The sequence below is a fragment of the Diadema antillarum genome, unplaced genomic scaffold (assembly GCF_040938485.1).
Source record: "Diadema antillarum isolate AM-2024a unplaced genomic scaffold, OU_Dant_1.0 seq00000665_RagTag, whole genome shotgun sequence".
In the NCBI taxonomy this organism is placed as follows: domain Eukaryota; kingdom Metazoa; phylum Echinodermata; class Echinoidea; order Diadematoida; family Diadematidae; genus Diadema; species Diadema antillarum.
Window position 1 is genome coordinate 318,043 of NW_027271576.1, and position 27,478 is coordinate 345,520.

The 27,478-nt window shown below is 39.5% G+C and overlaps 1 protein-coding gene across 1 annotated transcript in view; it reads right to left on the reverse strand.

The window, feature by feature from the left end:
* The window catches only part of LOC139736830 (AP-3 complex subunit beta-2-like), a 33,370-nt gene extending 6,142 nt beyond the window's left edge, over positions 1–27,228 (reverse strand). Inside the window, 23 exon segments of the mRNA XM_071647493.1 lie at positions 306–486; positions 3,665–3,694; positions 5,162–5,274; positions 6,976–7,061; positions 7,571–7,572; positions 7,733–7,795; positions 7,798–7,949; positions 9,557–9,677; positions 10,700–10,818; positions 11,393–11,579; positions 12,012–12,188; positions 12,814–12,923; positions 14,492–14,624; positions 15,019–15,208; positions 16,542–16,639; positions 17,658–17,822; positions 18,574–18,756; positions 19,319–19,385; positions 20,356–20,516; positions 21,132–21,227; positions 22,251–22,325; positions 24,929–25,004; positions 27,069–27,228. Of these exon segments, the coding sequence (XP_071503594.1) occupies positions 306–486; positions 3,665–3,694; positions 5,162–5,274; positions 6,976–7,061; positions 7,571–7,572; positions 7,733–7,795; positions 7,798–7,949; positions 9,557–9,677; positions 10,700–10,818; positions 11,393–11,579; positions 12,012–12,188; positions 12,814–12,923; positions 14,492–14,624; positions 15,019–15,208; positions 16,542–16,639; positions 17,658–17,822; positions 18,574–18,756; positions 19,319–19,385; positions 20,356–20,516; positions 21,132–21,227; positions 22,251–22,325; positions 24,929–25,004; positions 27,069–27,217 (2,734 nt within the window). The 5' untranslated portion in view covers positions 27,218–27,228.
* Between the last annotated feature and the right edge of the window lie 250 nt (positions 27,229–27,478).

The following is a 27,478-nucleotide window of genomic DNA, read 5'->3' on the forward strand; positions in this document are numbered from 1 at the left end:
AGACACACAGGCAAAAAGATGCCAGAAACTAGAGGGGTGTCATCTCACCCTCCCTGCTGAAACATAATGCCTCCTGCACCCTTCCCACCTGAGGCATGCAGATATTCTGTTAAGTTTTTTTTTTCTGTATTCTTTTTTTAGGCTCAATGCATCATGAAGTTCTTGAAGATGAAATACCACTGAAACACACATACTTACATGATGGTGTGAATTGCATGCTGCAGTTCATAGTCAATGTGTGGTACCATTTTCCTACATGAATTATCAGATTTTACTTTTTAAGGGCTGCATTTAAAGATGGGTACCTATGCTGATATTCTGGATCTTTGCACTGCTGTTGTTTGAGAATGAAACCTCCACGGCAACCATGGTCGTGGAGTAGATGCAGGTGGTGCGAGGAAAGCGGTACGTCGCCGAGAGACCCCCGCTGTTGACCCTATTCAGGAGTTCAAAGGTTTCCTTGGAGGCAAACATGGTTCCACCAGCCTGTTGGGGGGAGGGGGAGGAGAAAGGTATCGAGCGATTAAAGGGTTCCATCACATGGCTGAATCACAGCAGATTGGGAGAGATTTGAGTCTTGGGAGTGCTATGACTGTCTCTTTAATTCATGCCTTAGATCGTTGGTGATCATACCCGTGACCTCAAATATACAAGTGATTTTAGTGATTACAGAAATGTTAGTTGTACACATTAGTGAAGTTTGACAAAAATTGGATGATCCATTAAAATGAGCGGTCATTGCTGGGTAAGATGACTACCGGTACAACAAATTGTTATGTCACAGTAGGGCAATGACATAAAGAAAAAGTAAAGAGAATTCTTGTAAATAAAACTTTGAAGAAAAGATTGTTCAACTTGTTACCAACAAGTGTGTGCACTGACAGCACTATACCAGTTGTTACTCCATATGCAATCTAAATGTGAAGAATTCAACTTTTTTTTTTTCCCAATGATTGTTTGCCCAACATGGTTATGCCACCATTAAAAATGAATCACAAAAAGAAAAGGAAAATTGATAAAGTCACGCACATCAAAGCAAAACTATCAGTAAAGTTGCCACTTATTCCCAGGCGTTTGAAAATGGCATGTTGCTAATAGCGGTAGCCTGTATGGAGTCATAAAGTGAGTTCTTGCCAAAGCCCTTTCCCCCAAAATTGGGGGATTCTGTGAAAATTGTTTGATTCTTTGCAGCATTTCCCTCTGGTTTTTGCTGGCATTGAAATGTGCATGTAAACAAGGAGCATAAAAGAATGTGCATATTTTGTCTGCTTTGGCAGTGCCATAAGCAATGTAATAAGCTGTGCTGAAACCATATTCATAATAATTCAAGACTAACAAAGTCCCTTGGTCTAAGTGCAGCTGTGGTATATCAAAAAACTCAGTCATGAGCATAGCATTTGAATAATTCCTGTGGCATGTTGGTAGGTATTGTGAATGACGTGATGTGATTATCATGATGATATTTTCATTTCTTCTGACATAGGATGCAAAGAGAAACTTTACCATCTCTTTTTCTATGTCAATGAGTAGTCCTGGGTACGAATAGATTTCACTCAGCCTGACAAATATTGAAAGTGTGCTTGTGTGTTTGAAGATTCTATCTACTGTCAAGAAACATGAAAACATGCAATAAATCAGGCTACATTTTCTAGTACCATAGCAACTAAAGAATAGCAATAGAGACATGAAGAATTCTTCTCTGGAAATCTAGCTATCACAACTTGCATCGTTTACCTACTGCATTAGACAGACATACTATTTCCTGCTTCTATTCAAGATGCTACTTTGTCTTGCTGTCTACAACATGCTACAATTTTACATGAGGAGAAATCAATTGTAAATTCAGAACTGTTCACCTATTGGGCCATCTCTTCTACTAAGAGGTAAGTTCCTACACATTTAACGAAAAGGAAAAACAAGAGTGCAAGAAGTTTACTACTCTCCTCATACACAAAGGTAAGACTAAACTAAACAAAAGTTAGTAGCAATCCTTTAATGTGACCTCCTGGTACGTATTCATTTCATGTGATTTCAAATAATGCAATTAAATCACTGGACAGGGCATGGTTTAGTGCAGTTCTTTTGCACCATGCTATCTCTTCAACCACAAACAACTGAAGCCTCAAAGCAGCAATAAATCATATCCTAATGCTTTATCTTATTATATGCAACAAAACTCACACCCTAATGCTTTACGCATTTTTCCCCCTGGCTAATGGAAGAAAAGCTTGAAGGTGGTAATGTAATGTACATTAAAATTCTGAATGGCAGATGTGTTGTTATACAGCATCTGACATTTTTGTAAAATTTGTTTTCCAAAGGGATATATCACTGCACAGGAGATTTATTACAAAACATTATGAAAAATTGCTGCACTGCCAAAATCAACTGTACAGTAAGTTATACAAACCAAACAACCCACTTTTAAAATATATCAAATACTCTTCTTTTTCATATCCTATAATGTACATGGTTGGTACTAATGTACTATTTGCTGACTATTTCTAGTCACCTGGGGTAACCCACCACCGGTCCGCATCATTTGCCCATTTTTTTCTGTGTGTGTACATAGCGAGGGACTTCACCCATTAGCATCCTGCTCTTTGCAATCCAATATGATTGAAATAATGATTTCGATCCAACAATATGATTGATGAAATTAGTTTCACTGCATTATACCACACAATGATCCCTTCCATGAGCACAAACTACACAAGTTGATAAAGTACAGGTATGTTATGTCAGAGTTTGAGGAAGAAACATATGCTTGGTTCCCAACACCATGCCAATCACCATGTACATTCAATTTCCTCTCTTTCTACTTAATATGTAAAGCATCCCACAATGCAATCCATACTCACAGGCAGATATCTGAAGTGTAATTCTACAAGATATTATGGGAATATGAGCAGTATGGGAGGGAATGGCTATGTCATACTGACTAATGTGCCTACATAGATATGGAGCTAACAAAGAAGACAGAATGAGGTCAACCAGACACCAACAAGGATGTGAAAACCCACTAGGACTACAAAGAAAACATACAATGTGCTCTAGCTGCCATTTATGAAAGGGTTTTCCCTTCACACACAAAAGACAATGGCATGATATTGTGCACAAGTGATGCCAAATGGTGTCCAAGCACATGACTGCAACCTGCCACCTCAAGTGCGAGACGAAGTCTATTGAGGGCAACATCAAAGGGATATTGCCCTCTGTGTATCAAAAACATAAAGGAGGAACTGACCATGCTCATTAGTGTTCCACGGTCAACATTCTGTTTCCATTGCAATTGCTATTGGCTATATAATATCCGAAAGAATTCTAGAAATATTGGAAGAGATGACCTCTGATTACACAGTCAAACCTGTCTTTATAGTGACCACCTGTCTATAGCGGCCACCTGCCATATACAACCACTACAAACAATTTCCTCTGAGAGGTAAAGCATGTTAGAGAACCTGTCTATAGCAACCACCTGTCTTAAATGGCCATTTTTTTGTCATCTCTCCTGGGTGGCCGCTATAGCCAGGTTTGACTGTACACGATATATGACTACATGTGGCGGTTTTTTTTTTTTGTGGCTTCTTTCTTTTTTATGTCTTCACTCTTCAATGGGTGACAGGTCACATATAATGCAAGTAAAACTGAGTTATGCCATTACCTTGGCCAACTGTGCCATCTGTTCTGAACTCTGATGAAAACATGAACAAAAATTTCAACTTGACATCAATACAAGGTAAAAGGACACATGGTAGAGAACTAAGAAGACCATAAATGACAAATCACTTCTGATACATGCAGACATTTCATCAGACTTGAGTTTAGACTGCCACCAACCAATGTAACAGTCACCAGACTATTGAGTGTCTATATGTCTGGTGACGAAGGTTAGGCAGTTCCTGGGCCACTGATGAAAGACAAATTGTGACTGACCGCAACTGAAAAACTCAAAACCAAGTCTTTCAGTATCACAAGAATTGAATGAGAACAAAGCTGTATAAGAAATATTTCAACTTGGAATCAGTGACAATGTTTCATGTTTCTGGCAGGGCTCCGCATGTAATAGACGGTCAAGAAATTAAACCAGTTAGGACAAGGACAAATACACAGATCATGCAATATCCACTAGTATGAAGTATACGGCAAATATAAACAAGAAACTGCAAATCCAGTAACATCAATATCATCTAGCTTTCATTAATGGTCCATAGAATAAGGAAAGGGGGAAAATGTGAGCATTTAATCAACTTTTTGTACATGAAATACTGAGATAACATAAAATTACTTCATAGACCTCATGGATGAAAAGGCATATTTACTATGGCAAGGTCATAGGTTTCAAGCAATACATGGGCTACTCAGTGAGTAGGGAGAGACACAGAAACACACACAAAAGTAGAGCAATGGGTCTAATATGGAATTCGAGGATAGACTTTGGCTGCTCCCTTTACACAAACGTCTATCATCCTAAATGAAGAAACTAATGAGAGTTTCTGTGTGAGTCTATTTGAACGTATTGAGCTTATCCATTAAAAAGCAGAGAAAACAAAATGAATGGAATAACCTTTATGTACTCGTCATTGTCTTATGCTAAAAGATTTCCTCCATTCAGTGCGAGAACGCTGAAGGAGAGATTAATTTCTTCCAATACTCAAGACAAGGAAAATGGTTTAAAATTTCCATTTCTAATCTCATTTTCATCTCTTTAAAAGTCATTGTACAGGCTTGATGATATCTTCTCATTCTCTGCATTGCTCTATAAATTGCTCACATGTATATCTCTTAGATACTGGTCACAAAATCTATAGGCAAGTAATGAACATCAGATGTTGTTATTCCAAAAACACCACAACCACCAACACCAACAACAACAACAGTATCAGTTTGACTTGGAACTTAGAACAGAAAAACCACAAGACTACGATATACAATTGTATAATGTGAGCAATCAGATTTTCAATCAACTACTTTTAGCAGTTGAAGTTACACACCTGATGTTAACATACACTAGAATTCATGCAAGGAATTCATGATTCAGGTGTCACACCACAAACTTGTAAAGCATGATTACAAGGCGCGCGTGTGTGTGTGTGTGTGTGTGTGTGTGTGAAACACAGGGAGACAGAGGGGGAGAGAGAGAGAGAGAGAAGACACCTACCAGTGGTTTGTCACTCAGAGATAACCCCTGCAGGTCGGTCGCGAGGGTGGGGGTCAGAATGCTGGTGGGTCCCGCTGGGGTTGTGGGTTGTGATGACTCCGCCGAAGGTCCGACTGGGTGGGCCAGGGAGAGAAGAAGGAGACCAGGATTTAGGGTGCTGCCATACTTATCATCTAACCTGAGCTAGCAAATTAATTACTTTCTACTATCAGCTTGAATTGCATATTGCACAGTATAATCTGACCTTCTCTATCTGGACATGTAGGGACCGGCACTCATCCGAATAAGGGATTTGGCCGGATATGGGAGACTCAATATTGAATACATGCAGCTGCTATACCCAATGATAGCTACATGTAACCTATTGCAGGGAGCGTACACTGGAACTCTTTCTTTGATATCAGCACAAAATTTTGGGGTAGTGAATGTCTGAATGCATGTTATCTTAGATAAAAAATTTGATGTCAATGTATGAAAAATATGTTGGGCATAACATGTATTTCACGTGAGTTTGTGCTGGAATTCTGTTTGAGTATGAAATCCCCATTTTCCCCATAATCAGTAGACTGAAAAAAAAATCAGGGCAAAATTGCATCCAGATAATAGGGAGATCCAGATAAAAGGAAGCTGGAAAAGAGAAGTCGGATTGTACTAGATTCCAAACAGTGGGGATGTGCAAAATTACATGGATTTGCTTTACTTTCTATATCACGAGATATTTTCTGGAGGTGAATTACTGCACTGATTTTCTTGAAATCACCTTTGAGAGCCGAGTGATGCTGCTTTCTCTCACATGAAGACTCAAGATATAGAGAGGTATAATTTCATATTACCAGGTAGTACGGGTAAAAAATCATACATTTCAGAAATACAGCCCCAATTTTCACAGGAAAGATTCTAAGATCTGGTATTCAATGCTAACTTCTGACACACTTGGATTTGATGATGGGAGATTTTGTCAGTATTATCTCAATCAAATTTTCAGGGTATTTGATATTTGGAATTGCATTTCGTTACATAGCAGTGCATTGGAATGCCATTCTTCATGCAATTTGAACAATAAATGAAGTGTATCTATAGGTATCCCCAATCATATTTATATTGAAACTGACTAAAATGACAAAATTTGTACACACCCAAAAGAGTGAAATAGAAATTTCTTTACAATTGGACAAAGAGCAAGACATGAAACTTCATGATTTCTCCTGTTTTTACAAATGGCGATATATGTTATCATCATATCAGGCAAGAAGGTATAGTCAATGATGTCATCACTATGCAGGTCCCCCTTTTGTTCATATTCTTTGAAATTACACAAATCAAGTTTTTAGTCAGAAACACAACTGCAGGTCCCATTTTAAAGCAATTATTGCAAATTCCTTCTAAATCTATGCTGATAATGATGTGAAGCATATGATTCACTCTAAATTAATTTCAAGAAAGGGATTTCGGTGAATATTTGTGTGCAACTCTTCAAGTGTTGGTGCAGACTTTATTTCTTCTTTTATTCTAATGCAGTGATGTTTGTGGTTGAAATCATTGCTTTTTTCAGAAAAAGAAAACTTCAAATTCTAAACATTTCATACCCGACTTTTCTCAATGAAACTTGTACTGTTTTGCTTTTACTCTCGACTACTCATCAAAGTCATCTTAACCCTTTATGTGCTCTCGGTGCCAGGTGGCACAGAAAATCCCGTAGTATTGTAAACACAGTCCAATGTTCCTGGCACAGAGAGGGTTCAGTATGGGGGTGGAGTTTTCCTTTACATACATCAGAAAATACAGCTCATTCTTGCAAATCTTGAAACACTTACAGTCATCAAAGTCGAGCAGCTGCATGGTGGATTCTGGCTTCTGTTTACTCTTCTTCTCCTCCTTGGGTTTGGACTTTTGTGGGTGTCTTCTACGGATCAAGACCAGAAAAGAAATACCTGCTGTCAAACTGGTTTGAATGTTTCAGCGGATCTGATTGGCTGAATGCAGATCACATGGCAGTGCAATACACTTTTCATGCTGCATGCCTTGCAGCTCTGCATTGATTGACAATTAACTGTTAAACATTTTGGAAACTTGGACAAATCTGCACAATAGTGCAGTGTATTTGAATATCACCACAACAGATATACAAATGTCATTGCACCACTCAAGGAAACATGTAATGTCACACATGCCTGAAACATACAATTCAGTAGAATATCCATTTCGGGGTCCCATGGTGAACTTTACACTACATGTCGGTAACCACTTATGATAATTTTCTATAAACCCTTATCTTGAAGCAAGAAGGTGTCCAACGAATAGCTTGTACCCGAAATGCATTTGACATAAATTCCCAAAGCAATAGCCTCTGTGGCGACTGATTTGTCACAAGCTAGTAATGCCCAAACCAATAACCTCTGTTTGAATGACTTCTGATGAAGAAGCTAGTAATGCCCAAACCAATAACCTCTGTTTGAGTGGTTTTTTAAGAACTCAATGATTTCCAAACCATTAACGTCTGTGTGAATGATTTGTGACAAGCTAGTGATTTTCCCAAACTAACAGCATCAATTTGAGCAATTAGTGGCTCACCTTCTTGACTGGTTTCACGTCCTCCTCACTCTCTGATTCGCTCTCCTCGCTCGAATCCTCTTCGATTCCGATGCGGAGGCGCTCTTCCCCGAGTCCGACCCCGACGACCTGGCCTCGCTGGAGTCTTCCTCCTCGCTCTCCTCACCACTGCTTTCCTCGCTCTCGCTTCCCGAGCCTGAGCTGCTGGCAGACCCAGAGCTCATCTCACTCCCTTCTTCTGAAAAGTGATAACACACACACATACAGCATTCATCATTCCGAATGGTCTCTAGTCCGAAAATGAAACAGGTTCATTACTCTACAGGTTCAGTGGTCAGAAAATGAATAAAAACAAGATTAAATATTCCAAAGAGTTGCTAACCCGTTCCATACTGAATTCTGAAATGCCCATAGACTTAATACGCAGGTCACCAGGTTCCCATACGGAACGGGTTAAATAAAAAACGAAATTAAGTCACCTGCCCAGCAGAAGGACCCTAGCATGAAAATTTTACCATAAAATCCTATTTTTGTTCATGATATTATCTGACAGAGTTTTGAAAGCTCTTTCATATGATGCAACTTAATAACTTTGTGATTTTTCAAGCCCGCAAACCTTGGGACCCTTCTGGCAATGGACATTGATAGTGAAAAGGTTCGAGAGACCTTCATCTCTTACCTATGTTTGTATAAATAAAAGGGACTTGCAGAACTGGGAAAGCTACAGTAGAATTTTAAGGAAACCCAAACTCAAAGAGAAATGTGGAATGAGTGAAAGCAGCAACATTAGTAGAACACAGGAGTGAAAGTTTGAGAAAAATCGGACAATCGATGCAAAAGTTATGAATTTTTAAACTTTTGGTGTTAGTACCACTGGATGAGGAGACTACTAGAGGTTATGACGTATGTGTGGACAATATAAAGAAAATATGAAGGAATTTAAAAAAAAAAAAATCAAATTTTCTAGCATAATAAAAGAGCACTTGACTAACCGCTTTCAGAAAGCAGGGGGAATAATTGCTACACTTAACATATGTCAGTGTCATGTTGATGGAAAAATGAATTTTTGTGGAATTCATCAGTTACAAACTATAATCATAACTTTCTTGTTTCATAATCCCCTACTTTGTCATTATGGCCTTAATATTGGACTGAGGCACGCTGCTATACCTGAGTCAGCTTGCTCACTTTACAACTGCGTTATTGAGTTTGGATGGGCAACTGAATGTTGATGAAAAAGCTTGGCATGTTATCCTACTTGTAAAGTGCCTTGGCACATTAAGGATTACATATTGCTCAGAGTACATATTCAGTCCAGCTATGCCTGGTCTGACATACAAACCAGCTTACTCAAGGTGCGTTCAAGCGCTCTCCTAAAGCGAACTGTACCATACCGTACCTGCGCCAGAGGAGCGCTCCAACGCTCCTAAAGTGTACTGTACCGTACTGTACCGAGCCAAAAGTGGACCACTTCCCGATGTGCTCCAAAAAGGTACCAAAAGCATACCAAAAGTTCCCATGGGAGAATGCGCGTAACATGCACATACGTCATAATGCAAAGAGTTCGTTCTCTTTGTTCGGGACATCTGTAAGTAGTTCAAGCACGCCGGGTGAATGACCCTCTTGCAGAACTAGGAAAGCTACAATGTGCGACCTCTTCTTAAGATAAAGTATGAGGTACACTTTCTACGCAGAGCGCTAAAACGCTTCAATTCTGGCACAATTCAGTACGGTACTCTTTAGTTCAGTTCGCTTTGGTTCGCTTTAGAGTGCTTGAACGCTTCCTCACTCAACACACTTGTGCATCAGCCCAAATCAAGAGCCACTCCCACCCCCCCTTCTTACCCGATGAGGATCCCTCCTCGTCTTCCTCCTCCTCACTCTCCTCAGAGCTGGAGTAGAAGGACTTGGCCTTCATCTTCTTCTTGGTCACCTCCTTCCGGTCACCGGTCCAAGGGAGCGCCTCCTGATGTGTAATCAAGCAATATGAGGTCACAGGTCAAATATGTTAAAAAAATCAAAAACAGCCCCCAGAAACCACAAAATACATGCAAAATTTGAACAACAACAACAAAAAAATGAGCAGGCACAGTCATAGACAAAAAAAGACTTCCTAGTTCATAATTGCATATCATTTTGTTCTCTTTTAATAAATTTGCCAGATGTACCATGATCTCTACTCTTATGTCATTGACTGTTTTGGGCTTCTTTTTTTTTCTCACTTGAACAAAGAAGCCACAGATATTAATGGATAAAACCTTCATAAATGATTGCTGTATACAGCATGTGATTGGTCTTATTCAGCATGGACCTTCTCATATGTACTTTAGCACTTTGCCTGTATGGGTCCCTTCTCTCATACGGCTGTAAATGCAAGCAGGTGTAAAATTCATTGCAGAGACAATGAGTTAAAGAGGCATCTAGAGGCACCAAATAATTCCACGTGAAGGAATCAAACTTCCATTCTCCATTCATTCACTTTAATCTCAAACTCAGACGCTCCATTCCTAAACAATTCTTTTCTGACATTTCAATGTGATGAACCATTGCCTCTTCGTGTTTCCTGTTTATATGTATGTGTATATTTTGTCAATAATTTGTTTTGTCAACATATTTTCTATTTTGCTTTTTCCTTATCTATGATAATGTGTGTACACACAAAACAAGAAGGTAACTAACAAGGACATATCAAATGATTGGATTAATGAGAGAATGAATGAATGATATAAAACTGAATGACATGAATGCATGCATGGGTGAAAGCATGTGTGAATGAGTGAATGAAGGAGTTGAACAATGAATGCATGAAAGAATGAATGACTTAATAAACAAATAAAAGAATGAATGAATAAATGAATGATTGAGTGAATGAGAGACTGAATGAATGAACGATGAAATGGCGAATAAAGGGATGCATAAATGAAAGAATGAATAATGAAAGAAGGGTGAAAGGTTGATAAACCATGATTAACGTCTGCCATTACATACCTCAACAACTCGCACACTTGGATCTGGTGCCACTTCGGGAAAGTCAGGCAGCTCAATGTAGCCTGTGGCCTTGGCATTGATCATGTGGGAGAGAGAGCCCAGCTGGAACTGGTCACGGTCTGGTCAGAGATGGAGACAAACACATTTACGTGCTTAGTTTTCTTTTCTTAAATCATTATTAGGGCGTCCCATACAGTGACAGGTTCCCTCAGGACTGCACCATTATAAAAAAAGAATAAACCAAACAGTCCTTTCCAGGGCTCTCCACACAGTGATCTGTTCTCTAGTGATTGCACCATTATAACAAAAGAATAATCCAATAGCACTTTAATCACAGCCTTCCACTCGGCACTCATCCTCTCAGGACTTCATTTCCTATCAAAGAATGCCTTGTAGTCCTTTTCAAGATTATCCACATGGCCATTCCACCTTTGCATCACCCCGATTCACAACACAAGAAGACTCTAATCCCCATCCTTCACATTTTTTATTCACAGGGTGTGCTGCAAACCTCTGACTCTTATCGTCGTTTTGCTATCTTACTTGCTTGCTTTTGTTGGCATTAGTTAAATTTCACTATCTGCAACATGCCAAGTGATTTCTGCATTGTCACCATCCAATATCAAGGGAAGCTTCCACAAGCAATACTGTAAAACCTCTGTGATGGTGGATTTATGTCTGGTCTGGACTTACCCTTGAAAACAGACTCAATGACAGGTGCTGGCTTAGTGGACAGAATGATCTTCTTAGCGTGTTTGGAGAAGGTGCTGGACTTGTCCCCCGGTAGGAGGAGGTGCTTCAGGAATCGGGCGCGGTCACGGATGTCATAATTCTGGTCGTACTTGGCCAGGTTGAGCACATACTGGAGCAGCAGTTTGGTCTGAGGGGGTGGGGTGTCATCAAAACAAATATTTAGAAAATTTGTCTGTAGTAATTTCAGTGCACGTTTTTGACATCATTTTGAAAAAGAGATTTCAACATTAAATGCACCTTGGAAGACACATACATATAGGATGTCAAAGTTAACAAATAAAGTGTGACTGTTAGTTCGTCCCCTCTTTCGTGTCCCATTTCTTCCTAAATGACACTTGTTTCTTTCAACCCATCCCAAAGTTGGGCGGCTGAAGTTTTCAATAATCATGATTAGGATCCATTATTTGATGAGTCTCAATAAATTTGTTCAACTGGTTGTGCTTGGTCTTTGGGAGCAAAGACTGCAGCTTAAAGGTCATAAAGTCATCATTATTATACTATTGCTAGTTTGAAGTGAAGGCCTTCTATTTCTCACTTTGAGCAAAAAGTAAAGACAGACCTGCTTAGAGTTGGTCAGGTACAGCTTGGCTGCAAGGTTGAGGATCTGAAGCTTGACGATGTCCTCTTCGCCAATAAACCCCTTGGCCATCTTACGGAGGACGTCGGGAGCAATCTTGGGGACGTTGTCCGAGTACTCACCGATCAGCCACAGAATGCTGGCCCGAGCCATGGGCACCTAGGTGGACATGACAATTAGCAATACTGTCAATCGGGTCAACAAGACTTAAAGCCACTATTTACCACTTGCAGATGGAAAAAAAAAAACAGCTTTTGTGCTTCAAAATACATGTACACTTTTGTAGTTCCATGAGTTACAGATAAAAACAACCAAAGTAAAAATGTTGATCAGTATAATCGATGTGAAGTATTGCAAAATAATAGACAAAATGTGAACAATACTTTTATTCAATCGTTTCTAGTATGAACCGTCTACAGTTATGGTTTATCAAGAAAATTAGTGATATCTCCTTACATTTATTACTTTATTGGAAATTATAATATGGTAGGATGTTTTGTGATACAAATAAACTATACATATGCATCAAATGTGATAATTCAAACATTTTTTGATTACCCCTTTAATGGCAAACAGTGGCTTTAAAGCTCTACAAGTAATAATAGATTGTCATACAGGCATGCACACACACAAGCATGCATATGTATACGCAGACACACACAGACACTCAAGCACATACACAGGTGCAAGCACATACACAGGCGCACGCACAGAATCACTCATACATCCAAGACACAACAAGGAAAAACAAAAGACTGGGATGAGGGCAAAGTCCTTTGCTTACAGTGATGGCATCAGCCAGCTTGGCCATGTGACGGATGATTTCTTTATGACCTGTGGGGTTCATCTGGAGTAGCTTGCGAATGACCACCACACTCTCCGCCACCACGGCCTCTGAAATTCAGCACAGAAATACAGTACATCCTTGTTATCATAGGGCAATTCAAGACATACTATAAAAGTGGATATTTTCGTGCAAGTAATTTTTCATGCTCGGCCGGGTAAGATGAATTTCGGGTGTTTTTTAATTTTGCGGAATCAGGACATTAACTACTGGAACATATGGCATGCAAAAATATTTGTGTGCCTTTATTTTCACGCTAGCTTGTGGTTGCACGAGGTGTGCAAAATTTCCACACCGTGAAAATTTCCACTTTTAGAGTACATTGTAAATCTACCCAATCAATTTTTATAAACAAATGTAATCCTTTTTTGGGGGGGGGGGGGGTGGGGTCTATGGAAAGCTATCTACATTATATGTGACCGTGCATCACAAAACAACCAAAAAGTCTCTTTCTACATTATACTAAAGTTTGGGATCATAAAACGAACAGGAAATTGTGTTTCAAGCAGTTTTTCTCTCACACTTTTTGGGGGAATAGTGCCATTAGGTGTGTCTTATAAAGTTCCCTTTTCATTTCTTAAAAACCTTGTCCATGCTCTTCACTTCAAACTCTAATAACTATAGAAAGGATGATGCTACTGCTTTGAAAGTTAGCATTAATCATCTACAACATGTGTTCATAAAGCATACTCAATTTCAGCTTAATCTCTTAATCGCTTCATTGTTGTTGCTCTGTTTGGTTTACATCCTATTTTTTGTTCCAATCATTGCACAGCTAGCACAGCTTGGTAAAGATTAAGTGCTTGAACAGACCCTGTACTTGAGAGCCTCTTTTCTCAGTTTACACTTTCCAGAGTGTGTGCATTCTTTCCAATATTAGGATAGGTTAGGAGAGTCCATTTGAATTGAGTTATATATAATATTTTAAAGCTTAAAGTCTGCTCTTTCAGAATCTGCTCTCAACTCAAAATCCATGTCTGGCGACTTTCTGTTGGTTTTGTGACGCAGGGTCACATATAATCCAAGTAAAAATCATACCGTAAAGACATCTATTTTTAAAACTGTTTTGTATGGTCAGAAATAGAGCTGAAGTTAAGTCCTGTATGAGTCAAATGTATGCATTCAGAGAAACTCTTGCAAAATTTGGTTGTGTGTTGAGTCACTGCTTTACAGGAGAAATTGTTTTTTCAAAACCATTTTTGCTTGATCCTTTTCTATTTGTATTTGAAATCTTACCATCTACTGCACAGACAAATCAGTGTGCTTCAGTTTTGATAACAAAAATGCCATAAAACCAACTTGGATAACTGACAAAAATGGTGATACACATCATGTTTTAGTACTTTTTCTAAATACACCTATTTTGGCGAATAACGTTTTGAGAAACAATATCACATAAGTTTCTTGCATGGGTATATCTTGGCCAACCAAAAAGTGTAACTGCACTCATCACATGGACAAAGATCAATCTACTGGGAATTCAACTGCACATACATGTAATACACTATAAAAGTAACACACACACACAAAAAAAAAATCATATACAGCTGAATGAGAAATGTCTCCTTTCTGACAGACTTGGAGATTACACACTTGGAGATTCAAAAAATCCTCTCACCATCTCGATTCGACATGAGCCCCATGAGACCATTCATGCATGACTCTGTCACCTCCTCAATGTTGCTGGCACAGCGGCCAATGGCTTGAATCGTAGCAGCCACAAACTCCTTGTCTGAGCTTGTCACGTACGTCTGTGGGCACACAAGAGATGCAACAATACTTCATTTTTCAGAAGAGGCAACAGTAATTGAATTGAAAAATATTCATATATCATATATTATTATATATATATTTCACTTAATGTTTTGCTGGCCATTTGGGGTTTTTTTTCTTGAGGGAACATGAAACTCTTCACTAAAACTTTGTATTCGATCCTGAAAATCCTCACAACTAAACATTGCTTTTTAGTCTAAACACTTCATAGAAATAATGTCAGACCGACTAAGATTTTAACTTAAAAGGCAAGCGTCTTCCAGACTTTACAAAACACCTCCTCGCCAATAAAACAACAAAAATTAATGACAAATTTAGTGATGAAATTTATTGCTTACTTGCTAAATGTTTTGATGAGCCTTTAAAACTGACCTGCAGCTCTTTGAGGATGGTTGAGATGCTGGTGCCACTCGCTATGTTAGTCATGATCTCCAGCTTCAGGAGTCGGATGTGGGTCGCGTCGCTCGACCGCACAAAGAAGCTCTTGAGGAAGGGCTCAAACATGCCGCGGCGGTTAGCGCTCATGGTGGCAACGTTGCTCAGCACCACAGACTGCACTTCCCTGGAACGATCACAACATTTCTTCTTTTTTTTTTTTCATCTCATTTTATCCCATCACACTGCATCTGAAGTGTGCAAATGGTATTGGCATACCACTGTTATATTAAAAGTGTCTGCTCAAAATCAGAAGATATACAGTCAGCATAAACTTTTCCCTTTTGGGTTTAAAAGATTGTGATTTATTTCCTTCACCTGCATTGAATACTAACAACATTTTCTAGTTGCCTGCAGTAATGTGTCTGTTGTAATGAGCAATTGTCACGCTAAGACATAGTGATTGTCATTACATTGAAAACAGATGGGACATCACAAAGGAGAGTTCAATTCCACTTTACATCATCCTCTTCTTGTTCTGCAATGAGGGCTATAATCTAAACCATTATTTTCATCTTATTCTTGCGGTCGGCTACACGTCACTTCCGGTTGACTGGAGTGAAAACAAACAGCTTGCAAGCGCTAAGCCTGCATAATGCGCATACTGCATGCTGTGCATGTGCGACGCGTATAATCTATGTGCAACTCTACGCAGACATGGGGACTGTTTTTCATTATTCATTTTGTCATTTGTGCCATCATTCATGAGATACATGCATCATGTCTTGCCAGCTATATTCTAAAAATCTGGATCCTGTCGATCGATCGGTCCCGGTATTTTGCCAAGTTGAAGGCAGCTGGACTGGACCTGTGCCCGTATGAAATCGCGGCAGGACTCTGGATCAACGACCCGACAAAATGGCCAGATGTGCAGTAGAACCTCTTTGAGTAGGCCCTACCCCGATATCTACATTTACTTAGTACCTCATAGAAACTTCAGGTAGGTCTATAGGCCTAACGTTAGTACTGTAGTAGGCTCAGGGTAGGGCCTAATTTAGGGTAGGCCTAGGGCCTAATCCTGCCGCCCGCACAGCTACAGTGGTATAGCTAGCGCTAGCGTTATGCTCGCGGGGTGCCCTGGCAGAAAACACGTACAGCGTTACCACTCCAGGCTCACGCGACTATAGAAGACTATGGTTTGTTTTCACTCCACCGCTATCCATGACCCCGTGACACGCAAAATACCCGGATGTCCGACCATGAGAATAGGGCCATAAGGTAGGATTAAAATGTCTATGGGAAACATATCATACTAACCACACATAATATTATGTGCTCTTGAAGAGTTTAAAAACACCAATGCAGTTGAAAGAGAGTCACATCTGTTTGACACTCACATGACTCATTCAACGTTCCTATATTTGGCTATTCATTACTGATTGAAAACAAGTAGATTTGGACACATTTTGGTGACAGCCTATGGAATATTTTCTCTTTTAAAAGGCAGGGGTCATATTTACCTGTGACTCCTGAGCAGTCGTACCAAAGGCTTGGCAATGAGGCCCACTTCATTCTTGGGGGCAATGTGATGGTACAGTTGGGCCACAGCCATCACAACCTGCATAAAAAGAAAGAAAAAAAATGAAATCTGTGACAGGCAATTCCTGTTGCTGAATACTGAATAAGGAGGATTTCACATCAAACAGATACTAAAGATGGAAAAATGCCAGGCTGCAATGTTGCATACTTACTTACAATTTCAGTAGTTGCTGTTTTTTTTTTTCATATGAAATGACAGTCCATGATTCAAAAATATCAAAGATTCTGCAGGTGTGGCATAATTTTGATGATTTTCATCTCTAACATTAAACATGTGCCCGTCGATGTGATGCTGATCAAGGACAGTACATTATCTGATGCAATGCTCCAAACACAGAACCCCTTATGTGTCATCTTTGTACTCTCATTGTATTGCAGGGCATTTCATCCATGTCTCTTTATGCTACACTTACAGAAGTTTGCCTCCAGTTTGGTCATGAGTTTGATAATGGATGAAATATACCACAGCATGATTAACTGATTGCCCCTGTGTCTGGGAGTGTAATGCCTATCTAGCTCATGTGTGATTTCAGCCCATTACCTTTAGCATGTAAGAATTGACAGTGTTACTTTAAATTCCATTTGGTCCCAATGAGGCATGTATAGGGGTTGCCATTAAAACAGGCAGAAAATATTTGAGTTGTAAGCTAATAGTAGGCCTGTTTCATTTTTCTCTTTAGAATAACAAAATATTAACTGCTTTCATAAATCTTTTAAACGGGGACACACACACACACACACACACACACACACACACACACACACACAAACACACACACACACACACACACAAATATCAATGTACTGCTTCAATCAGTTCTTAATCAGTTGCAACACTGCATTGCTTACCTAACTGCTACTGTCAACACTACACTGTTCACATAGTATCTAGCACAAGGTGACTCTACTGTAATATACAGTCAATGAAAGTGTCCACTTTCATGACGTGATTTGGGATAATATTGGCTGGAGACATTTAAGGCAAACCTATCACGGCGGTCAATGGTAATGGACAGGGGCACTCTGGGAGCTCTTACCGATGCATTCCTACTCTGAAGGAGAGGTTTGACGCTGCGTAGAAGAAGTCGGTGGTCGGAGTCCATGATGTACGGCTTCTTCTGCTCCGTCTCTTTCTCTTCCTCGTCCTCGTCGCTGTGCTCTGACCCGTAGAAAGAGCGCTCAGATTGCTCCTGAATAACATCCTAAGGGGGGCAAACAAAATATGATTGCGCTACTCAGTCAGTTCGTTAAACATGATAAATCCTCTGCATGCTTTGAGTGCTACTTGGCACAGAAAAACCCACAGCTCTGTACACACTGTCCAAAGTTCCTGACACAGAAAGGGTTAAACAAAAAATTCACAAAATTCAGAATCACTGGGGCACGCATTGAATGGGGGAAGGGTGAGAGGTGAATTTCTGTGTACCCTTGACTCTCAGGTGGTATGATATCTCTAAGTGTATCTACTGTACAACAAAACTCATCAAATGGAATAAATGCAGTGTACACCGATGAAGGACATCACAATGGATCTGTACAGCAATCAGTTTCCCAAACAAGAAAGTGTCCTATGCACCTCTCTATAAACCCATACAACAAACATGACCCATCCAAATGTACCCCATACCCTGCAAGACTGTGAAATCATCATCATAGCCTTTCTACAGAACCCAGAATGTAGTGGGTTTTTTCACCTCTCAGGTTAGAAATGCAGAGCTGCTAAGAATTCACCCATCATAATCAGTAAGATTCCCAAGTACAATCTGTGAGACATTTGCATGCAACATGCATCTCTATGGGCATATTTAATTCCAAAAATATGGGGATATCTATATTCTTTTATCCAGATACACAGAGCTATTGGAGTTTTCAGGAGGTCTCCTATGGACTCAGCAAGGCTCGGCAGCTCAAAAGAGCTGCAACTAGGAAGAGGCAAATGGCACGGACACTCACGGCTTTGTTGGGGTCAAGGAACTGCGTGCGGGAGTATCTGGTCAGCATGTTGATGATGACCACCTGGCCCCACTCCTCCACATCAATCAGCAGGTTGCAGAGCTTGCGGAAGTTTTTGTGGATCAGGTCAATCCTCTCCGGACACACCTCTTCGAAAGCCATGACAACGCTGCCAGCGACAAGCTGCCAAACAAAGTAACATTCAAAAGGCATGCTTTACTATTTTTTTTTCAAAGATTTATGGAAAAACTTGACATGTTGTTCTAAACATCCATCTCACATCGGTGTTTATGACTGAGGTAAGAACAAAAAGAACTTCCCCAAAGATGGGGTTTGTCAATGACAGACATCCATAATCCAGTCATACAAGGCTGAAAAAAAAAAAAATGTAATTTCAGTCAAATTCTTCTCAAGTTACTGTAAATTGTTAACAGTGAAAATCAAGAATTTCATACATTGTACGTCCTATGAACTTTTTCCCATTTCAAAGTTTCAGTATATCTTGAAGTTTGTCAAAATTCTAGTTAGTCTATGACTAGGCCTTGTAAACTAGACCTCGATTCTAGTTACTGTACGAGATCTAGTTACAAAGGAAAGAATTAAGAGGCAGACAGAAATATGAACACACTGCCTAAAAAAAGTCTTTGAACACACACAAAACCGAGCATACATTACAATCAATCAGATAGTAACAATGAGGCAGTAAAAAAAATGTACCAACAAGTTAGTGCACTCATGAACTTACTGTAGTCTTGTCAGCCAGGAGTTTCTCGATAACTTCTACAAGCTGCTCTTTCTGCTCTGGATCCAAACTATAAACAAGCAAAGAACAAAGCAAACAACACTAAAATCCCACATATTGTGTAATGAACGTATTCAAACAATTGTAGCTTTGTAGCCAGAGAGACAGACGAGGTAAAGTGCTTTTTACTTTCGTAAACTCACAAACACACACTACATTACTAAAATGCAAAGTACACACAATGTACACCCTTTCACTGATCTACGAGGAGAATAAGTCAAAAGTTATCTGCAATAATCAGCCTTAATAATAATAATATGAATTTATATTGTGCTATCAATTCACTCTGTAGGATGCTCAAAGCGCATACATATTGTACTATGATTACTCTGGGCCCTGTTTCATAAAGCTGTTCTTAAAGTTACGAACGACTTACGAGCGACTGGTGATCAGTTCTTGTGCTGAATTATTGAAATTCTAGTAAGTATAGCACATCACAACTGATCACCAGTAGCTCATAAGTTGTTAGTACCTTTACAAACAGCTTCATGAAACACCCCCTGGTCTCTAGATACAATATTTCCTGCCAGCACTGATATTGCTCACTCTCCACTCCCTAGAGAGCATTACAGCCAGTTGCCATTTTACAGGCGAGCACATGCTGATCAACACTCATCCTTCGGGGTACCCATTTTTACTCCTGGTTGGAGAGCAGCAATGTGGATAAAGTGCCTTGCTAAAGGGCAAATGTGTCAGGCTCCGTGGGGATCAAACCCAAAAACCAAAATCATGCTCATGCCATTCAGAGACGTGCTCTCTTATCCACTCAGCCACGGCACCTCCAAACAAGTCTCACCAATGAGACAAGACGATTTACCAGTATTAAATGTATCCATCTTGACTGAGATATTCAAATTGGGTGACTACAAAATGTAGCAATGCTGGGAAAGCCATGCCCCTTGCCCCCTGGAAGAAAGTGCTCACGCTGGAGGAGCTAAATTGTAGCTGGAGCAAGTGTGAGATAACAACAGGCTACTCACTTGTAGAGCTTGGGTATGGCGTGGGCGGCCGTCTTCCTGACATAGGGCGACATGTCGTTGACGCTCTCCTTAATGGCCAGCATCATGATGGGAACGATCATGTGTACTCGGATGCTGGACAACACACGCAGAGCTGATGCTCGGATCAGCTGATTCGGGTCCTATGTATGGGGCAAAACATGTGGTATATTGCCATATCTCATGTTAGGCTCTTCATATCTGTTTAACTCTATTGATACTGCGCTTTGAAGAAACATGTTTGAACCAATATCAAAAGAGATTACTGTAAATGTGGAAATCTGTGTGGTGTGGAAATTTTTGCTCAATCCGCATGCCATGAAACTAGCATGAAAATAACAGTTATATACTATTTATACCTTTGATTCTGTGGAATTAAAAACATGTAAAATTCTTCTTAGCCGACCGAGTGCAAAATATTACTTGGGCAATATCATCCACTTTTACAACTATAGTATTTGGTAGAGAAAGATTTATTTTCTCAATGATTTCTATTTTACCTTGCTCTGAAACAAGCCCTTGATACACTGATGCTGAAAAAGGATATTGGTGCAAAATTTATTACAACATGATGAACAAGTTTTGCTGTGAGCTACAAATGATTTTGTCACACTGCCGTTGACTTCTAGGTTGAACAGCAGCAAACAATTGTATATCTATCAAAGGTGGGACCAAAGCACGACTTAAAACTAACTTCTTTTCCTCCTTTGCTGGTTCTGCCAAAAATGATTACAAAAGTGTTGAGACCTGTTCCTCACCTTCAGTCCTTTCTGGAAAGTGCTGATAGAAAGCAACGCCAAGTCCTGCTGTTCCTCAGCATATCGTACCAGATAAACGTATACAAGCTTCTTGATCTGTGGGAGGATGACATGGGTCATTACATCAGTGAGTATACAAAGATAAATTCAGATATAATTGACTGCTTTGTTGACTACAAGAGGCAGCGAGAACAGCAAGGAAACTACTGTAGATGAGGATTCAAACGAGCTGCTTTCCACTAAATTCCTCAAAATGTACATCCCTTTTTCTTATGACATCACAGGAACAAGAAATACCTTACTTTCTATTCCACGCCATAAATATTTCAGGATTCTAGATACAAAAGAAATTTTCAAATGTGCAAATATACAGTAATGTATTCCCTCATATCAGCATTGCAAGGGCAGTATATTGAGGACAGTGTTCTTACATCGATGGGGCATCTAACACAAATGCTGAATGTCTGGTTAAACCAAATTTATTGCAAATCATTGTTTGATATTCATATATTCGATTCCTAACATTTACAGCACTATGTATAGCAAACACCAGTAGGCTATGTGTTTCAGAATATTGCACACTAATGTACTTCTTTGTTACATAGTACTATTCACATTACAAACTTAGAGAATAATGCATTAAATACTGGCCAGTTTGAGACAGTAGAGGCAAAGAATTACAACACTTAAAGAAGACATCACAAAGTTGACTTTATGATTTCAATAGACATGGTTCATCCATTCAGTTTCATTTCATCTGCGGTTAAAAATCATAAATCAGACTTTGATTCTCTGACTCTCGTGTTTGTAAAGGAATTTCCTGAGGTACGTGTACTCTTGTGTAATGCACTAAGTTTTGTCAAGTTTCTCCATTTTAATGCTGTGACAATGAGGAACTAAACTGTTCATATATGGTATGAAATCAACCTTTAATCACGCCACAATACTACACCAACACAGACTAATGTTGATATTAAAGTAATTTGTTGCTGGCGTGCGTACATTTATAACATGATGGCAGAGTGTACGGAGCTACCAAGTTAAGAGGTTTCATATTATATCACCCAGATATGAGGATGGATTGATGGATAACAAATGTAAAACCTTAAAGGTTTGTACCTCTATGTTCTTGGAGACCACGTTCTTAACAACAGCAGCAAAGAGATCTGAAGCATCCTTTCCCTTGGCTATCATCTGCATGACACAAAATAAGAAAGAAAGACAATAAGATTAAGAGATCATTTCCACTAAAAATTTTCTGTTGAGGTGCAGACACCTTTTTTGTTCTTTTGACACTGTCAAATCACAGGAATACAATGTAGCTCACACTATAATCTAAATTGTGACTGGGATGTGTAATCCAGTTTTATAGATCTTCTTAATGCAAGGAAGGAATCATCTCCATAATTGGATTAGGTAATACCAGAAGACCGAAATTGTGACATATTGTATAAGATTAAGAAAACCTGATAAGAGATACAGTACATCTGCCAATACTCCTTGGCTCAGTCAGAGCAGTGCTAACCTCAGTGGTAAATTAGCTGTAATGATCAATTTGGGTCAACTGCCGCACTCCTGCTGTATATCATTAAATCACGGTAGCTAATAGGAATGCAAACATACATGATGTACTGTACATATGCAAGTACGCCGTACTCAGTACTACGTACAGGGCCCTTCTTATGGGATTATTTTATAGGACTTTCCATTATTTTCTGCTAAAAAATGTGCAGCTCACTAGACTCCATTGATGTTTGCGACTCAATAGGAGAGTGTACAGTGTGATGAACAAGGATCACTTAACTATTAGAAGCGATAGTTCTAACAAGGGTGACGGGGCAATAAAGACTAAGCAAAGAGCAAACAAATACCGGTACTATGAGACTTCATGGTCATTTGAATGTTGTGAGAGAGTCACCTACCATGACTTCTAAACAGAGTGGATCACTTAACTAATATTATAAGCGATAGTTCTAACAAGGGTGACGGAGCAATAAAGACTAAAGCAAAGAGCAAACAAATATCGGTACTATGAGACTTTATGGCCATTTGAATGTTGTGAGAGAGTCACCCACCATGACTTCTAAATAAAGATCACCATAGAGATAGATATCCTAATCCCATGACTGTGTCATCATGTGCCAAAACCATATCCTCACTAGCCGGGTTCACACGTACAAATTAGCGGGATGACGATCGCGATGCTCATCCCGAGTTTTTTGGCGAGCGTCCACACGTACCAAATTAGCGGGATGGCGATCGCGATCGGTATCCCGCTAATTTGGCGAGCGTCCACACGTACCGAATTATCCCGCTAATTGCCGATAGAGACAACAACAAAGCCTGCAAACTGGGTCACACAGCGCCCTTCTCTATCACTGCTTGCGCGCACTTACCTTTGTCTATTGTCTTTTACGCGTCAGTGGTGTGGTTCGCGCGCTGTTGTTGTTGTGCTCCAAAGAGGTGAAGGACCTCTTCGCAGAGGCCTCGCTGTTGTGATGTGCGCATTGCATGATGGGATGTAAAAACTCGAGATTGTAATCCCGACCGTTCACACGTGTAGTCAGCGCGCGGCCAATTATCCCGCTAATTGACGAACCAGCGCAAGATTTCTTGGGATTAGCATCGCGATGCTTATCCCGCTAATTTTCGGGTTTTTTCTGTCCACACGTGCAAAAAACTCGGGATGACGATCGCGATGCAAATCTCGAGATTTGTATCCCGCTAATTGGTGTACGTGTGCACCCGGCTAATATCTTGTCAACAACATTTTTTTCTGTTTCAGAAGAAACTTGCAATGTACAACTAAGGTACAGTGTATATTCTCAAGGATTTCAAACAAGAGTATTTTTTAAAAATTGTCAAAATCACAATGTTTCATCCTGAATTGGATGACAAGCATTATTTTTACTTTATTGTCACAATGACTATTTTCTGTGTTTCCCCTTATTCTTTTATACATTTACCAGAACAAATGAGAGTGTAACATATACTATCGCCTCATGCATAGTACATTATACATAAACGTGTGTGAATGTACAAACTGTCCCTGGTAATCATCTGGCACTACTACAACTACACATGAACCTGCCGTATCCACTAGTAAGGAAGTGATCGCATTGTGTTCCTGTTCTACCACGACACAGAGGAAATGCCCCGTAGTACAGATATTACCTCACTGATCTACAAAATACGGTACTCTACATGTACACATCTCAATAAACATGCTGTGAAATTATACAATGAACGTTGATTAATTTACACCCTATGATATTCACATGAATGGTACTATGTCAGATCAAGTGCACAATGTGTATTGGTTAAATGGACATTTATGGGCATATAAATATAGTTTTAAAAAGTGGAAAACTTTGTGCTAGGTTCATTCAAGTGACCATTAGTATGGTACTTGTTCATAATTTTAAAGAGTAGATTAGTTGTCCTCATTTTTTTTCATTTCTATCAAAGTTTGTCAAAATGTTTTCATTTAGTAAAATATTCTGTGTTAGGTGTGTTCTAAGCAATGGAAATGTGTGTTTTGAGTCCAGACCTACAATTGTACAAAGAGCATACAGACATTTAAACAGCTGTCTTGCACGGATGGAAAACAAATTATTACACAACATATATGAATGTAAAAAAAAATGATAATAAAATAATGATAACAATCACTATTTAGAGTTTTAAAAAAGTACACTGTGACAAAAACCTTCACAGACTTACAATGTACAAAAAGTGATGTTTCTCTCCTCCTGTGTGAGGCATTCTAACATCTTGCAATTAGAAATAGCACTTACCCCAATAATTCGCTTCATGGCTTCCAGTTTAAGACCATCTTTGTTTCCATCCAACATGGATTTGAGGTCCTCATGTCTGGAAAACAAAGAAGAAAGTTCACACATGACTCAGAAAAGTACATTTAAATACTGCTTAAGACTTTCTATACACAACAAATATTATCAGACCACTTTATAGTATTGGTTGAGGTGAAAACTTAGCTTTTAACTTTTTGTGAGATACTTAGAAACCACTGTAAAAAAATAGTTAAAAAGCACACAATTCTGAAGAGGAATTCAGAGTTTATTCCATGAAAATTGTTTTTGATATGGCTGAGATATCCAAAATTTAAGGTAGAACAAATCACTCCTAATAAAAGGTTGGTCCCACCTTTTATTAGGATCACTTTGTTTTGGATATCTCAGCAATTCCAGTATTTTACCAGCTTGTTTTTAAATACATGATTGATTGTTCTAAATTAATACAAGATGAACACTTTGCCCTGCCCTATACACAGCTTCCATTATCCATGTTTTCAACAGATTTTTGTAGCATAATGCAGCTTTGCAAAATATCAGAGTTGGATGGCCATCACAATCAAACCTCAGTCATATCATTCAAATTTTCTGAGTTATAGCAGATCATTGCAAAGTGTTGGATTGACCAACTCAATACATGTACGCATATCACATCAGTTTTTCACACAATATCACAACAGCCAAAGCTATGTATCACATAATTTCTCCTTCTTCTTCTTCTTCTTCTTCTTCTTCTTCTTCTTCTTCTTCTCCTTCTCCTCCTCCTCCTCCTTCTGTTGAAGTATATCCATCTTAGAAAAATAAAGTCCTACTATTAATATTTCATAGCACTTGTACGCAGCTTGTACGGAGGTGTACTTTAGTGGGAACCCACAAATACATATCAACCACAGTGACATACTGTGTGCAGATATAAACAAAGACTGGACTAAGGTGCAAGAAAAAAAGAAACACACAAAATTCAAACACAAAATAAAAGGAAGGCAACAATTGAAAGTCGGTTTTGAGGACCTCGAAGGGAAGGGGCAAACAGCAGCAGTTACCTCCATCCAGAAGCAGAAAATACTGGGAAAGCAGTTATGTTGGTAGGCTAGGTTTCCATAGTATCGATCACTGCTAGGTTCCTTGGAATCTGTTTATTTGTATGTTTTTATATCACATCACACAGTTCAGCTAATGTAGATTGAGAGGATATTTGCGCAACTGCCATCTTAAGGTATAACATCTCGAGATCTACTATTATCCCGTACCAAGGTTCCACCTCCCATGCCAAAATTTGACCACTGACCACACGCAAAAGCATCAACCATTATAGATTTCTACATGAAGCCAGCGGTCAAATTTTGGACAGCGTTATGGTTGAATTATGGGCTACTTGCTTTATGGGCATTTATCTATCATGATGTGTACAGTATGCTGTATTAATACTGATGGCTAGAGGAGAGCTCTAAAGTCTAGAGTCATGAACAGCTACCTAGACTAAAAAGGGTCGAAATCATGCATGATCACTCACATCAAATAGCTTTATAAATGAGTGTTCTCATGAGTCATGTGCATGTGGCAGTGAAGCACAGCAAATGCTACAGTACTCAGTAGTGCCCGAGATACACTCACTCCGGGCCGGGTCTGTGTCTATTAGAGTTTCTACGCTACTATTTGAAATCTGCATGAAGATCATGTGGGCCAAGCTGAGAATATTATATTTTTATACTCACTAACTTACTCTAGATCTAGACAAGTACATGTAATCACACTGTATGATAGTGTATCATTGGGCCAAGGCTAAACGTTACATGAATTTGTGGCTGTTCTCAACTGTTTTTGTTACAGCTGCAGCAGCAGCTAGATTTCTACTGAAATTGAAGTTGTAAATATATTGTAAATTCATAGTAACTTCACAGTCCACACATTCATTTCTGGGCATAATCGTGATATAGTCCCCACCGCTGTGTGTCCGTACTAAATAAACCATTTCTGGAGTTAATCATCATGATCACGAAACACGAAAATCTGTTGTCAATGAATGTTGAGTGTTGTGACTGCGTGTGGGCTTGTGCTGTGGCAGGAAAAGCAAGATTCACATGAAGAGCAGCATTTCATATCTGAATCAAGCTTTACTCACTTCTTGTAATCGGTGGCAAAGAACCCTCCACTCGCTGGATCCGCGGCAATATCTGCCTCCCCTGAACCCGTGGAAGGAGTCTTTTCGTTGGCATACGATCTGGAAGAATCGGCCGACATCTTTTCGTAGTCCTGTACGAAGTATTGCATGTGAGACAGATGTTAATATTATGACCTCAGCAGAACATTATAACGGAATATATGCATGCAAATCATCAGCGACCCCACGGACGGATACGGCAGCAGCAAGTTTACCCCGGCCTTTCGTTTACCCGTAGTGTGCTGCGTGTGAGCGTGTCCGCACTGCACTGTCTACGGAAGAAGATCGGGCACCACCAACGATCTAAACTCCAGTGAACAACGCCTCCTCTCGTTAGTCTGGTTTCCAGACCCTTTGCCAACTGGACTCCG